The sequence below is a fragment of the Podarcis muralis genome, chromosome 1 (assembly GCF_964188315.1).
Source record: "Podarcis muralis chromosome 1, rPodMur119.hap1.1, whole genome shotgun sequence".
Lineage (NCBI taxonomy): Eukaryota > Metazoa > Chordata > Lepidosauria > Squamata > Lacertidae > Podarcis > Podarcis muralis.
In genome coordinates this window covers 67,362,046-67,376,902 of record NC_135655.1, presented here as the reverse complement: position 1 = coordinate 67,376,902, position 14,857 = coordinate 67,362,046, and the positions used below count along the sequence as shown (strand labels likewise).

The window sequence follows — 14,857 nt, the reverse complement described above, 5'->3', positions numbered from 1 at the left end:
CCGCCCCCCCCCATCTCGCCCTCCTCCATCCCGCCCCATGGCAAAAGGCATTTGACCTGGGGGGAACCACCACACACGCACGCACGGTTTAAAAAAAGGCCCCCCCAAAAAAAGCATTAGTGCAACCTGCAGACACGATTTAAACCAAGAAAATTGGAGGAAGAGACGAAGTACCTTGTATGTGCTGCTTGATGACATTCTCCAAATGGTCCAGCCTTTCTATAATCCTTAAAGTGTCCCCTTTGTCTTCCTCTAACTTTTTCTCCGAGATCGGCTCCTGCACTTTCACATAGACCGTGGCAATGTAGTTGGTCACCCAGCCCACGTAGAGCAAGCAGATGATGTTAGTCATTCCACTCAGGATCACGCAGGTGGACACCAAAGTTTTGGTTTTCCTGGTGCAAACCATGCTGAGATCCCTCCATATAGCTCCAAGGAAACCCTGTGGTCCGGCTACCAAACGGGGCGGCGAGAGAGAAACACACAAACCCACGGCACGCTATAAAGAAATAGTCGGCGTGTATATTATTAACAGCTTGCCTTCACTTTCTCCGAGGACTGAGGAGCGCGGAGCACGCCGCTCAAGTCAGTGAGTTCCCATGCGAAACGGGGGCTGCTCCCCGGACGAGGAACATCCCTTGCCTACCCCGAAGCAGAGCTGAGGCGAGAGTTGGCGCCTCGAGGTTCCCGCAGGCTTAAAATAATAAAATAAAAAGAGAGCCTAAAACTTTTCTGCTTTCCCACCCCTCAAGAGCCGCACCAAGAGCAAACCCGTCCTCTTCCAGGCTGAGCAGCTTCGCCCCGGACGCCAGGCGCGTGGAAAGGTGCGGAGTCAGGTGCCCAAATGTTGCGAAAACTTTGTTCTCCTCGTCGGCGCTGCTTCCCACAGCCTCGCAGCCACCGCTCCAAAGCCAGCCCTTGGAAGCCGCGAGCGGGCGAGTCGGTGTGTACGGCCCGCAGACCGGCAGGCCTCCTCTCCAATGAGCGAGGCGCGCCGGCCCAGAGCGCGCCGGCGGCCCCGATCGCCCGACCAATGGGGACGCGGGAGGGGCGGGGCTTCGTCAGAGGCCCACCTGCTGTATTGCATGCCTTCCTCTCAGTCGCTCACTCGCTAGCTCTGTGCGTTGTTAGACGCGCGCGCTTAGCGCGAGGGCGTTTGCGCGGTGGAAACTCCCAGCCAGGGGAGCCAACCTGCAGCGCAGATTAAGCTAAGAGGCTCCTGCAACCCACCCACCAGGCCTGCTGAAGTTTTACCGCCCTCACCGAATGTGAGAGGAAAAGGTTAATTCTCTTCGTTTTCCAGCCCAGCCTCTCTCCTCTGCTTCTAAGAGAACCTGCTGCGCCTCGCTGTTTTTATTTGGCTCCTGTTTATTGCCACCACCTGCGGCGCCCACCGTGACTAAGGGGGTCAATAAGGTATTTCGAAGCAAATAAGGCGATTATTGCTCGGGCAGCTCTTAACGCGGCTCCTCATCTTAGAATCTCATTGATCTGCTGCTGGGACGAAGCCAGGGAAATCCCCCTGGCGCCTATAAACCGCCGGGTCCCTTCCTCCTTGGCTGCATGTATTGAGTAATTCCCCAATCTGGCAATGAATTAAAGTCCCGGCCCTGTTCACCGCTTGTTCGAGTGCTTCTGATTGCTAACTATATGGCTCTAATTGCATGATTGTTGCTTGTTATTATGTGCTTCTCGAGAAATAATTCACAGTCTCTTTTTCTGCGTACCCTCCCAAGAACTCCCGAGTGCTGCTGCATCACTGGGTGACACTGTTATTGTTGTTGCTGAATTTATAACCCACCTTTCTACAAAAATACGCAAGGTGCCTTACACGAAACTAACATAGTACACAAAAAGATGAAAGACAAACAAGCAAAAACAAAAGCAGTTAAAAGTCAATGGGGTCAAAGTCAAACCCTATAGAGACACTCTGCATATTATTCCTATTTCTAGCGGCATCTCTTATTTGTGTGGACATGCTGCCCACCGTCTAAACTTGCATAGCTCTAACCAAACTTCTTTAGGTGCTTAGCCCACACAGTATTGCAAAAATGACACCAACTTCAAGTGTCATGGCCAAACTTTATTATTTGACAAGTCTGACCCTCCCTTATGTGCACCAAAGACATCAGGTCTATGCTTCTCTGAACTTATGCAGGCCATCGGCCTGGAAGGGAGAGGATGGAAACAGGAGGGGGGAAATGGAAATGGACAGAGCTGAAACAGAGCAATAGATGGGGTTGGTGAAGCCTTCTGTAAACAATCTCTGTGTTCGTTTATATGCAATCTTTTTATAAAGTGCTCCACAGCCCAAAGCTACCAAAGCAGAGTTCAATAAGATAAAAGTTACAGACTAAAACCGCTGCTACAACAGTACAATTAATATTCCATAAAAGACAAAATAACCTTCTCCCCCATGAATTTCTTTTAAAGACATCTAGGTTAGTGGTTATCACTACTGGCCTTGGTTCCACTCACTGCCAGTACAGGTGGTGACCATTTTGTTTGCATACAATTGGTATGCATGACTAGCAATACGTGGGTCCTTTTGGACCAGGAAGAGGGCAGGGTGGGGCACGCTTTGCCAATTTGTGTGGGGGCCAGCAACAGAACCTGCACGCAGAATGCTTGCCACCTATATGCCTTTGAGAAAACAAAACAAAAAAGGTTCTCCATCCTTGGACTACAACAAACTGGATTCCAGTGAATGATTGGGAGGGGGCTCTGTTTGAGAAAAAACTATGAATATTTGTTTCACAAACACTTCAGTTACAGCTTTCTGTATAATGTGAATCTCCTGACATGAAATGGTTTAGTATCCTCCCTTCTCTCACATCCTTTTATCTTTTTTGCATATTGATGGCTCTCTTCTGAGGGATTTTTGTCATGGAGTAGGGGCTCTTGGTTTTTGTTTTAGAAAAAAAACCCGCTCAGCTGCACTGTGATGGGCAGCTTGCCCCTCAGCCATTCCTGTTTTACAGGGTTGCTTGTTCTTTTTGCACAGGACCTTCCAATAAATGGTATAACAGTCCTCTACCAATATTAATGGGCACTGCCTTTCTCTGTCCCCCTCTGTAATTCGAACACTACTCAGCACACTGACTGCTATAAAGCAATTAAATAGGTGCCCAAAGCATCGGAAGGCTCTAACTTGCTCAGCCCTTTGATAAACTGAGGCACAGGTGAAGGAACAGCAATGCCCTCTGACCTCGTAACTATGAACTATTTGTTCTCTTCAGCACTTCCTCCCATTTTTCGATGCTGTTACATTTAACTCCAGGGATTAGGTTGTATGTATGCTTGTACAAGGCTATGGAGGCGGTGGAAGGAAACTCAGCAGAACAGGGCTACGTATAGAAAAACATTCCTTATACCACAAGTATGGTGCTGGTAAATTCCCCTATAATTCTGCCAAATTAGTGGCCGCTGCTCCCCCCTAGAAGCACAGACCGCATACTGTTCAGGCCGAACTATAAATGCTACTTCCGAGGTGTCATGAGGTGAACTGCCTGTGAGGTAAAAGCCTGTAAGAGGAAGTAGCAAGTTACAGGGTATGAATGCTATTTGTAGTCATGTGGGTGGATCTGCTTGACTTGAAAATTTGTATGCAGCTTCAAATATTGATTGCAGGAGAGAACTGCATGCTGGCAAAGGAATGTTCTATATATATAAACAAACAAACAAATTCTCATGTGGACAGGATTATGTATTTAGTTAACTATGTTTCAACTACCATATTACATCTATAGAGGATTTATTTATGGTAGTCATGCTAATATCTGGAGACATCATGGTGGTGTCAGTGTCATGGCTGGGCCTGAACCTGGAACAGATCCAAGTTATCAGCTTCTTTCAAGCATGTCTGAAGTTGGACCACCATCACCCTCTCAAGCATCTTACCCAAAAGGGGATATTCATCACTGGGTGATTGCTGTTTTAACACCCTGGTTACAGAGTGGTTCTCTTAAGGGGACAACACACATCTTCATGTAGCTTGTCCACATCCTCATATCGCTACATTCAAAACTAATAGACAACTTGGATTTAGTGTCTTGGACTATGATCTCTTACATGCGGTTATAGGCATTTTTCTTAACACACTCATGAGAACTCTGATATGTGCCTTTATAGCTCCTTGAAAATTCTGTTGGTGAATGTCAGCAGCTCTGATGACCTGACTTCATTCAGCTAATATACTGTCTCCTAGATCAGAAGCAACATGCCTCTGAATGCCGGTCTCTGGAGAACAGCAACAGAAGCAAGTTATTACGCTCATGTCCTTCTTGCTTACATCCTGTAGGCATTTGATTTGCCAGTGTGAGACACAGGATGCTGGACCATAAAAGGCTTTGGTCTAAACCAGTGGAGCTCTTTTTAGGTCCTTATAGTTTGCTAGGCACAGAAGTGGAACAGTCATCAGCCATAGTCCCCATTTCCCCACCCCCACCCCCATTGCTCTTAAATAATAGCTCTTTTCCAGATTGGTGACCTGCAGTGCAGAAGGTACACATACTCCAACTACATTTAATATTTTCAGTCATTTAGTTATGTAAATGTTTAGGTTCAAAAAGCTTTACTATTCATTTTTTTAATCAATCCTTACATAAGCAGAGCCAATGACTTCCATTAGATTGCCAAATAAAGCAAAGATTTGAACTCAGCTCTTCCCATACAAAACCCAACAATCTACCTACTACACCAGCCTTGCCCAGCCTCCAGATGTTTTGTGTTAGAGGTCCCATCATCCTTGACCATTGTTTGTCCTGGCTGGGACTGATGGGAGTTGGTGTCCAAAACATTTTACAAGCACTAAATTGGGGAAGATTGTGCCACACAATTATGTTTACCATATATATATATTAAATATAATGAGCAGAGGCACTTGTTAGAAAAGTCAAAGAGAAGCAATAACCTACTCTGCGTTTCAAACCACAGATGATTACACCTGCGAACCACCTATTTCGCTGAATACCATGAGGCATAAAAAACAATCATGATTAATTTACTTAAAATATATTATTTGATTGCAATTAAATATTAAGTAGCAAGCAGCATGTGACTAAGCACATATGAACAGCAAGCAGCATTCATTTCCCCAGTCTGAACAATCAATCTTATAGTTATCACTCTTTAAAAAACACAGAATGCAAGAAGAGCCCTGCTGGATCAGACCAAAGGCCCATCTATATATACCCAGGTGGGGTATATCTTCTTCTTCTTCTTCTTCTTCTTCTTCTTCTTCTTCTTCTTATTATTATTATTATTATTATTAACAACTCCAACAACCTGTTCTCACAGTGGCCAACCAGATGCCTATGAGAAGCCCACAAGTGTTCCATTTGCAATGTGATTTTATACACACACACACACACACACACACACACACATTCTCTCTCTCTCTCTCTCTCTCTCAGAAGAAAGACCCACTGAGTTCGTGGAACTTATTCCCAGATAAATGAGCAAAGCATCACTACCCAGATTTCCTAGGTGGAACCTGGGAATCTTTGAGAACAAAGATTACACTATTCGAATGGATTTTCTGCTATTTTCTCCCTTGCCATCCGATTCTTCATTTGAAAATATAGATTTCGAGTGTTCTTCAGTAAGTAACATTTTTCTATTCAGGACTGTTAGAACCAGGCAGAAAATGAGTGAGAGCTCACTTGTTCATTCATCACAATTTAAAATCAGGGGAATCTTGTTCTGAGAGTCTCACTGAATCAGTAAGTACTTTGATACTGTTATTTCAGGTGGGGCCGTTGAGGCCCCATCTGCACTATAAATTTAAAGCAGTATCATACCACTCCAAATAGCCATGGTTTCCCCCAAGGAAACCTGCAAACTATAGTTTGTTCGGAGTGATGCGGTTTAGGGGACCCCAATTCCCCTCACAAAAGTCCCTGATGTTGGGAAAGATTGAGGGCATAAGGAGAAGGGGACGACAGAGGACAAGATGGTTAGACAGTGTTCTCGAAGCTACCAGCATGAGTTTGACCAAACTGTGGGAGGCAGTGGAAGACAGGAGTGCCTGGCGTGTTCTGGTGCATGGAGTCATGAAGAGGTGGACACAACTAAACGACTAAACAACAACAACAACTCCCCTCACAGAGTTATAAGCCTCAGAGTGGTTTAACAGTCAGTACCTCTTTCCAAAGAACTCTGGGAATTGTAGCTCTGTGAAGAGAATAGGGAGTCTCCTGCCAATGTTTATTATCCTTAATAAACTACCGTTCCCAGGATTTGCCTAGGAGAGGGGAGTCATGATCATTTAAAGTGGCATGATACTGCTTTCAATGTATAGTGCATATGGGGCCTGAGAGGGATGTGGCATCAGCCTCACGACAGTGGCTTGTGCCTGTGTGTGATGGTTGTTCAGTCAGCTGAACAAGACACAGAAAGGTCTCTGGGGTTTGGAAGGTGAAGGCCAGAAGTTCACTCTTCAATTCAATGAGCTAATTAGCTCAGCATGTGCTTCTAACTGTACATTGCCATTCAGTGTTGTAATACAACAGCTGGAGTGAGCTAATAATAAGACTAATTAGAATATAAGTGTAGAGTCCACCGGTCCCAAGAGCACTGAGTAAAAAGAAAAAAAAGAATGCAGGAAAGAGGCAGCAAAGTCAGGGTGCTGACATATTTAGTGGATGAGCTTGCTTTCCTCTGTTTATTCTGCTCTTCCTTTTCTTTCAACTCTCCCTATCTCTGCTTATTACTTCTCTTTAGATAAGCAGCAAGAGCTCTGCTGGATCAGGCCAAAAGCCCAGCTAGTCCAAAACTGCTCTCACAGTAACCAACGTGAAGCCTGCAAGCAGAGCCTGAGCACAACAGCTGCATTCACTTCCCAGCACCTGATAATCAGTTCAATTTTCTGCGTCTTCTTCACTTTTCTTCATTCTATCCCCGTTCTGTCCCCGCCATTATTCTTATATAATTTTCACTTGCTAAATCTCTGCCTTCATTATAAACTGATCACCAGGCTCCTTTGCTTAGTTTGCTTAATTTATAATGCACAAAGTATTGGTGATCAGAAATCTCCGTTGTGATGTGTCGTGTAGACAAGAGCTGGTGCCTCAGATAATTTTGCTTCATACAAAGACCAGGAAAGCCTCATAGTGAGTGGTGAACGGTCCTGACGCAGACAAATGGGAGGGTGGCTATAAGTAAGACAAGGACATTTAGGTAATTTAACTTGTTCTCAATGATCCCATGATTCAGAAGAAAGCCTTTGCCCAGAACATTTAGTAGTGCCAAGTGCTGGCATATCTAGCATTTTATAATCTGGAAGCAGAATAAATATGCCATTTCATTTCTGTGATTTAGCATAAAATGGCGGTGATGGTGGCTGCAATAAAATGTGGCAGTGTGGAGTACTCCTGTTCAGTGCCCCAGCCTTCCAACGTGGCATACTCCATACCATTCCCCCTCATTTATTTTTAGTCCTGTCCCCCCAAACAACAGACATTCAGCATTCTGTGAAAATTGAGTGTGCTCAGCCCTCTTGGGCCTGTTTTCGGTTATGTTGGTTTCCCCCTCTAAATATTTTTTTAACTTCTGCAGACCTTGCAGGTTCCCATAAGGCTAACTGATAGCCTTGCTTTTACTGCATGGTTCTTAAAACACAGTACCTGAATCAACCGTTAGTGTGTTTGTGTGACACTTTTCCACAAAAATGTTATGATGTGGTATACAAACATTGTTAATAAACACACACACACACCCATTCCTTCTCACACACTCAATTATGTGCCCATGCTATTTTCAAACTGTAGCAGACCTTGGAATGAGTATTTTATCTACTGTTAATGAAATGTCCTTAATTACATTTATTCTCCTGTTGGGACAGCAGCTGAACATGACTAATATTGTTGTCCAGCTACTGTTTTGCCCCTTAGCAAAGCTTGTGCTAGAAATATGAAATCCTTTTGCTAATCTCAAATAGCTTGTTCACTGGGAAAGACTCTTCAGTTTATTATTATTTCCATTTGTAGACCACTCTACTATCCAACAGATCTCAAAGCAGTTTGCATACACAATAAAACCATAGCCAATGATTCACATAACAAAATACATAAAAATATCCATAAACATAATATAAAATAAATAAAATCAGAAAGCACTACAAGGAATGTAATGTACAATTTCAAGCAATACAATATACAGGTACATAAAATCATTCATCCAATCTCACTATGCACCCATTTCACACAAGTACCACAACCATTCACTACATCAAACATTACATCTATCACCTACCCGTACATAACCACTCACACTCAGCAATATTACAACCCACATACAAGGGGTCACTGTCAAGCATACAGAAATAAGACAGACTATTAATATCTGAAGGGGTAATGGACTTATGCACGTCATCTGGACCACTTAATACTCCTCTCCCATCTCTGATTTGAGAGGGGCCCAGATCTCTAGCAAAGTAGGATTTCTCCCAACTACAGAAACAACATGCATTGTATTGCACATCCTCAAGGAGAGCCAGTGTGGTGTAGTGGTTAAGAGCGGTAGACTCATAATCTGGTGAACCGCGGTCGCTTCCCGGTCCTCCACATGCAGCTGCTGGGTGACCTTGGGCCAGTCACACTTCTTGAAGTCTCTCAGCCCCACTCACCTCACAGAGTGTTTGTTGTGGGGGAGGAAGGGAAAGGAGAATGTTAGCCGCTTTGAGACTCCTTCGGGTAGTGATAAAGCGGGATATCAAATCCAAACGCTTCTTCAACACCTGATAAATGAGTGATTGGCACTGGCAGGAGACACAAACCTCATACTCATGGTGGCTGTAGAAGTCACCATAAATTCAAATTGTTGCAACCAACCAGATTCTAGGCTCCGCTTTTACACCAGCAACTTGGTAGAACTACAATAATCAGATAGGATATGCCATCTGTTACATGCCCCTTCTCTGCTGAAACTTCATTCACACCTTAATTACTGATATGCAGTCTATTGAAAATGAGATATATTGAGCATGGTACCAAAACATCAAGCACATGAGTCTGATGGAATATACATCGCCTTCCATCTTCCTTGTCTGAGGGCATTAGACCTTGAAGCAATCTGCCTTACCACTGTTCCAACCATACCCTAGTCCAGTGTTTCCCAACCTTGGGCCTCCAGCTGTTTTTGAACTACAATTCCCATCATCCCTGACCACTGGTCTTGCTAGCTAGGGATGATGGGAGTTGTAGTAAAAAACAGCTGGAGGTCCAAGGTTGGGAAACACTGCCCTAGTCCATGCATTCTGGTTCCATATCTTTTTTTAGGGCTAAGCCAAAGCAGAAATCAAATCAGATTTGCTTTAATGTCACTTTAATAAGCAGGGTTTTGTGGAGGCAGAGAGGGTCTGAGGCTGCCCAGAATCTGTTGGATCCCAAGCTATTCCTGCAGCTATTGTGTCAGGACAGCATAGTGATCTTCCTGCCCCCCTCCACTTTCCACCCTGATCTCTGCATGCAGTGGGACTGCAGATACAGCGGTGACCCTGCTCCTCCAAAAGCTCCCAAAAGCCAGTGGCCAGGGTCTGGATTCCCTCTTTAGTCTGGATCCAGCCATATGTGAGTGTGTGTATGTGTGCTGAAGCACGAAAACAATATTCCAATGGTAATCATAATGTGATAATGTGGAATAGTATCCCTGTTATAGAAGTAGGGTGAACATTATCCACATTAAAAAACTGAACTATATCTAGGAATAACTTGGACCATTGATTAATGCAAGGGATTCCTTGCACAATCCACCATATTTTCTTCTACAAACATTCTCCTTTATATCCGTGCTACTAGTGCAAATTCAGTAACTCTACATATTAAATATTTGGTCACACAGAGATATTTTACTTTAAGCTGATCATTGGCATTTTGAATATGTTTTCATCCAGATGTAAATTTTCTGCTTTGTTCAGTGTACATTGGACATCAAAGTAAATAATAGCATAGATCTTCAACAGCATGAGTCACACATACAGAATCTCATTATAATGCCATTCAAGGGGGCTGCATTTGCACTGTTTGGCATCTCAGTGCCGCCAAAACTTGTGGTGGGAAATAGGGATCAGACCTTGATAATAATTCTCTAATGCATGTGTCATTTTTCGATTAAAATCTTGAGGTCTAAATCACCCCAGGTGTTGCTATGGATAAGATTCTTGACAGGGTTTTTTTTGTCCCTACAGATTTTACTGAAATTCCAGAGCTTTACATTTTTTGCCTTTTTAACACAAAAATAACTGACTACTCTTATTATCAGTTTTTCCTCGTTCCAAATAATGTTTCTTAGTCAACCTCCTCTTCTCCACCAATTGAATGTTAATATGATATGTTTTGATTAGCACAAAAGCCCCATTTGAACTCTGTTTTTTGTCCATAAATATGCTGTGGAGGTTCTTGTGATTAGCTATTTTAAAGTGTTTTGTTTCAGCCAAATCATATATTTCTTCTCACTACAAGGAACCATTTTGCCTAAGAAGATTCTTACTGCTGGGGGATCCCAAATTCCTCCTTTTAGGTCTTGAAAAGCTCTTTGAAAACCTGTTAAATGAGGAGCCAATGCAAGTTTTTCAGAAAACCAGACATCCAAATAATTAAAATGCTGGACTTGTTCAGTTGCTTTGTCCATCAAGGGCCCATTAATTACATGGTGGATGCATTCCATATACACAACTACTTTTCCTCTTACTGTAATTTACATGTGTTTGTTCTGTTTGACAAATGGCCCCATAGCCCTTCAAAAACCACCTCAGTCCAATTTGCATGGCAGATAGTAGAAGCATGTCAGCATCATTACAGTAAAACAGAGCTAAGACGACAGTATCAACACTGGCAAATATGTTCTTTACTACAATTCATGGACCAGATCATTTACATACAATTAAATGAAAATGGAGCCAATAGCGGGCATTTCTCTAGAGAGCTGTCCATCAGTTTTTATTGTAACCCTTAACTGCGGCTTCTGTATAGAAGGTCTTTCAAACATGGAAGTCTGCAATTGACACCGTAATCTGTTTCAATTTATCCTGTCAAAAGATCATCTGTTTAACAAGCACACCATTATAGCTACAAAGGCCTGATGTCTTTGGGCCTTGAGCATATTTATTTATGATATGTTTCGGAGCATATCCTTGGCCAATTGCCACCTTGCTAGTGCCCCGCCCTGTTCCCACACTGTCCAGGTACGCAGCATCACTGTCAGCACCAATCCAGCACATCTTGCTGGTCATGCATTGAGTGGCCTTCTCTTCATGATACTTCTCCCACAGTTAGCTCTATGAAATATTCTGAAATAATAAAGTAACGCTGACCTGTGGTCAGTTACGCCAGATGTGTCTGTCTGTGATAGCAATCTATATAAAAACACAAATTAAACTTGCAATTTTAGGGCAATTTCATACAGTTCATGAGGGCAAATCTATGTTAAATACCTACTGCACACTTAGAAGTGGCTTGCTTTGACAGGTTTTCCTGTGTGACATGTATTTACATACTCGGGCCTGTTGCATTCACACTTTAGCAAAATGTAAGTGTATGCTTTTAAAAAAAGCAACATGTGTGAAGCAGGCCTTAGTAATGAAACTGTGATGAAGTACCAGGTTGAGAGAGAACAGTGAGGCCTCATCAGTTCCTTGTATTGTTAATTAGTATAATGATGATGACTAAGCATATTATATATGCACAATATTCGAAGGCCTATAAAACACTCATGTTAACAATTACCATCTGCCATTGTTAAATAAAGATGTCCTCTGTTGAGCTGAAAGAATTGTCACTAAGAGAAACTAGAAGAGCTATATCTGAAGTGTTCTCAGTTACACAGCTGAAGATTTGACCTTGATGAATCTGTGGGTTTTTTTTTTTAAATGATGCCTTATATGTAGCTGGAAAAATAGAAATCAGAAGGGATGGGGAACAGATTTATATCCCTCAAGAGGTTTCATTATGTAGGACTTCTTACTATTCCATTATGTAGCACCTCTTACAAACAGCTCTTGGGATCCAAGTGTTGAAAGGATCTTAAAAAGTATGATACAGTTGCACGTTACACAGCAAATTACAAAAGAAAGCAAAACGGTTTCAAGAATGAAATGGTGGACCTCTGAGTGGTTTTGTGGGTCAGGGGAGCGGGGAAGGGCAGGCGTTGTATATGACAGCTTTGGTTCTCTCATCTAGGTAGGAAAGCAACACATTTTTATGTGTTTGAAGTGCCCATAGCAGCAGACCTCTTGAAATGCTCCAAATGCTGGTAAAATCAACATAAAAGCAGCTTGTGCATCTGTAGGAAATTTTCCAGGGGACGGGACAAAGGGGGTGTAAGATAGGAGAGGGAGGGAGGGAGGGATGGGGCGAAAAGAATAGTGCCTGTATGCTTTTCCTCATATCTCATTCCTCAAAAGCATTTAGGATGCTTCAAGACAACGTGTTTATCAAGCAAGGAGATTAGATGATGGTTTCTACTCAGCATTCTGATTTGTTTGCAGGGAGGATAAGTAATATGGCATCAAAGCCCGTGTTATCTATGTCAAGCATGTGGACCATCTAGACATGTAGACTTGGATGTGTTTTAATCATTCTTACTGTTAATTTTAATTATGTTTAAATGTTTTTCGTTTTTAACCACTTTTACAGATAATTTTAGTATGTCATATAAACTGCAAGCGGTATAGGATTTAAAATAAAATAAAATAAAATAAAATAATTCCTCACTTTCCAGTGCATTTCCCCACTTTTCACAAAATGTCTGATTTAGGGGGGAAGCAGGGTTGTCACTCAAGACTTCCCAATCAATTATAATTGTGCAACCTGAATTTCCTGGTATGTTACTGAATCGTACCCAAAAATACTGACAATGGAAGCACACTTGCTCTTTTTTTAAAATGAAAGCTGGGAATCTGAAAATTGTGGTTCATCGGGGGGCAACTGCCCTCCTTGCATCCCCTCTCCCCCTGTAGACCCCCATAGCAAGTAGGTAGAGCCTGCCAATTACTGTTTTTAAAAAAACTATAGAAGCCATGATTTAAGTTGAGGAAGGAGTTGGAGTGTAGGGCTTGTTGGTTTCATTAACAGCCTCCATACCTTGTTGCTCAAAATTTGTCCCTTTGTCCTTCCCAAAACTGGAAATCTATGCCTTAAATTCAGTATGCTTTACTGAAGGTAGAAATGAAATTTCATTTATTCACCACTTGTATATCCTACCTTTTCTCTCCTCACTCTATTCTCACAACAACCTTGTGAAGTAAGTTAGGCTGAGAGACAGTGACTGGCTCAAGGTCACTCAGTGAGGTTCATGGCCCAGTGAGGATTTGACCCTGGATGAAGTCAAATCACTATGGCACAAAACTCATTTTCAACTAGGCTTTGTTAACTCACTAGTGCATCACGATGTGCCCTAAAGCAGGAAGAAGTGGTAAGTTCATATCTGTATTTTTATCTTTATATCTGCTTCATTTTATGGCTTTTGAAAAAACACTGCAGAATTGAGCTTTTAGTCCCTTTTGTTGAATTTCTTCCACATTTTTGCATGTTCTTGGAAGGGGTTCTAGGTTTGAATCATTAAATGTTCATGTTACTCAACCATAAGTTCATCTCCCTAAAACCTTTTGCAATTTTGTGATGTTCAGCTGTGGGAATTGCCCTCATGCGCCCTCCCCATGGAAATTAATGGTACCAGCAGTCCTAATGGCTTCTGTTTGATTTGGATATGAATGGTCCATTGCGTTAATTTTTATTGACTTCCTTTGTATGCTATTTCACAGGTACTGGACAAAATACACAAAACAGTTTCCTGACTCCACTGCAGCTGCCAAGAAGTCTTCTATACTATCACCCTTGGAATCCTTTTCAATTGGATTTGGTGGGGTGGTGGTGGAAGTGTTCCTTATTTAAAATGGGAAGCCTCCATTTATTTAATATGTGTAATTTTGTATTCTGCTAGCCAGATGGCGAATAAAATATTCAGGAGAGCGGTGTGCAGTGTCTATGTAGTCAATGTAGTTTTGCTCTGGGATGCCTGTGTATAGTTGTCTGTTTCAAAGCCAAATAAGCTGCAAGGAGGAGAAATGATATAAATGACAATCTGTTTCCTTTATAGTTTCAGGTCTGTGCCAAGTGTAAATGAAAACAACCCAAAATGCCCATTCTGTCATGTTTCTGTACTCTTGCCACTTGACGCTGAGTACTTATTATTGGGAGTTTCCATGTCTTATTAACACTTGGTACTGAAAGGGCTCCCTATCCACTTCTACTGAGATAAGACATGGTTCAGAAGGATCTGCATCTTGCAATACAGAGGCTGGACACATTTACCTGAAAGCAACGTGTACAGTGTTCTGGTAAAAATATAGAAGGAGCCTCCTCTACTGGAGAAAGATCAGCTCAATGGAATAATGCAGATTCTGCCATGCTACTATATTTATATCATACCTTAGTGATGTCAGCTAATGGATGGGTAGGCATGGTTTGGGGAAAATGGCCTTGTGGACCAAACTGTACCCTCTGGTGGGCAAAGTTGGACTAGAGGTTCCCCACCGCTGCCTTAGAGGTAAAACATCTGCTTTGCATTATTTCAGTTGTGCAGATTATTATACTTGTACCTCTGAAGGCTTGCATGATTAACTAAAAAATCGAATTCACTTAATACCAGTTTTAAAACATCAGCTGCTAAAAATATTAGACCCCCTCTTCCTGCTCATCTCTAGCTCCTAATCAAGAAGATAGGTAGGATAGAATGAGGTGGTGACTTATAGTGGAGAGTGCTTATAAATAATAATAATAATAATAATAATAATAATAATAATAATAATAATAATAATAATAATTTTATACCCCGTTCTTCCCCGTTCAGAAAACCGGGC

At 42.3% G+C, this 14,857-nt stretch overlaps 1 protein-coding gene and 1 long non-coding RNA gene across 2 annotated transcripts in view; one reads left to right on the top strand and one right to left on the bottom strand.

The window, feature by feature from the left end:
* GALNT18 (polypeptide N-acetylgalactosaminyltransferase 18) overlaps positions 1 to 904 on the bottom strand; it is a 264,677-nt gene extending 263,773 nt beyond the window's left edge. Inside the window, exon 1 of the mRNA XM_028731253.2 lies at positions 175 to 904. Coding sequence (XP_028587086.1) covers positions 175 to 409 — 235 coding nt within the window. The 5' untranslated portion in view covers positions 410 to 904. The remainder of the gene's footprint in view (positions 1 to 174) is intronic.
* A 94-nt stretch (positions 905 to 998) lies between these two features.
* On the top strand, positions 999 to 13,966 carry LOC114597867 (uncharacterized). The gene is made up of 2 exons (XR_003706916.2): positions 999 to 1,416; positions 13,760 to 13,966. It is a non-coding gene; the product is annotated as an uncharacterized LOC114597867 (long non-coding RNA).
* The last annotated feature ends 891 nt before the right edge of the window (positions 13,967 to 14,857 follow it).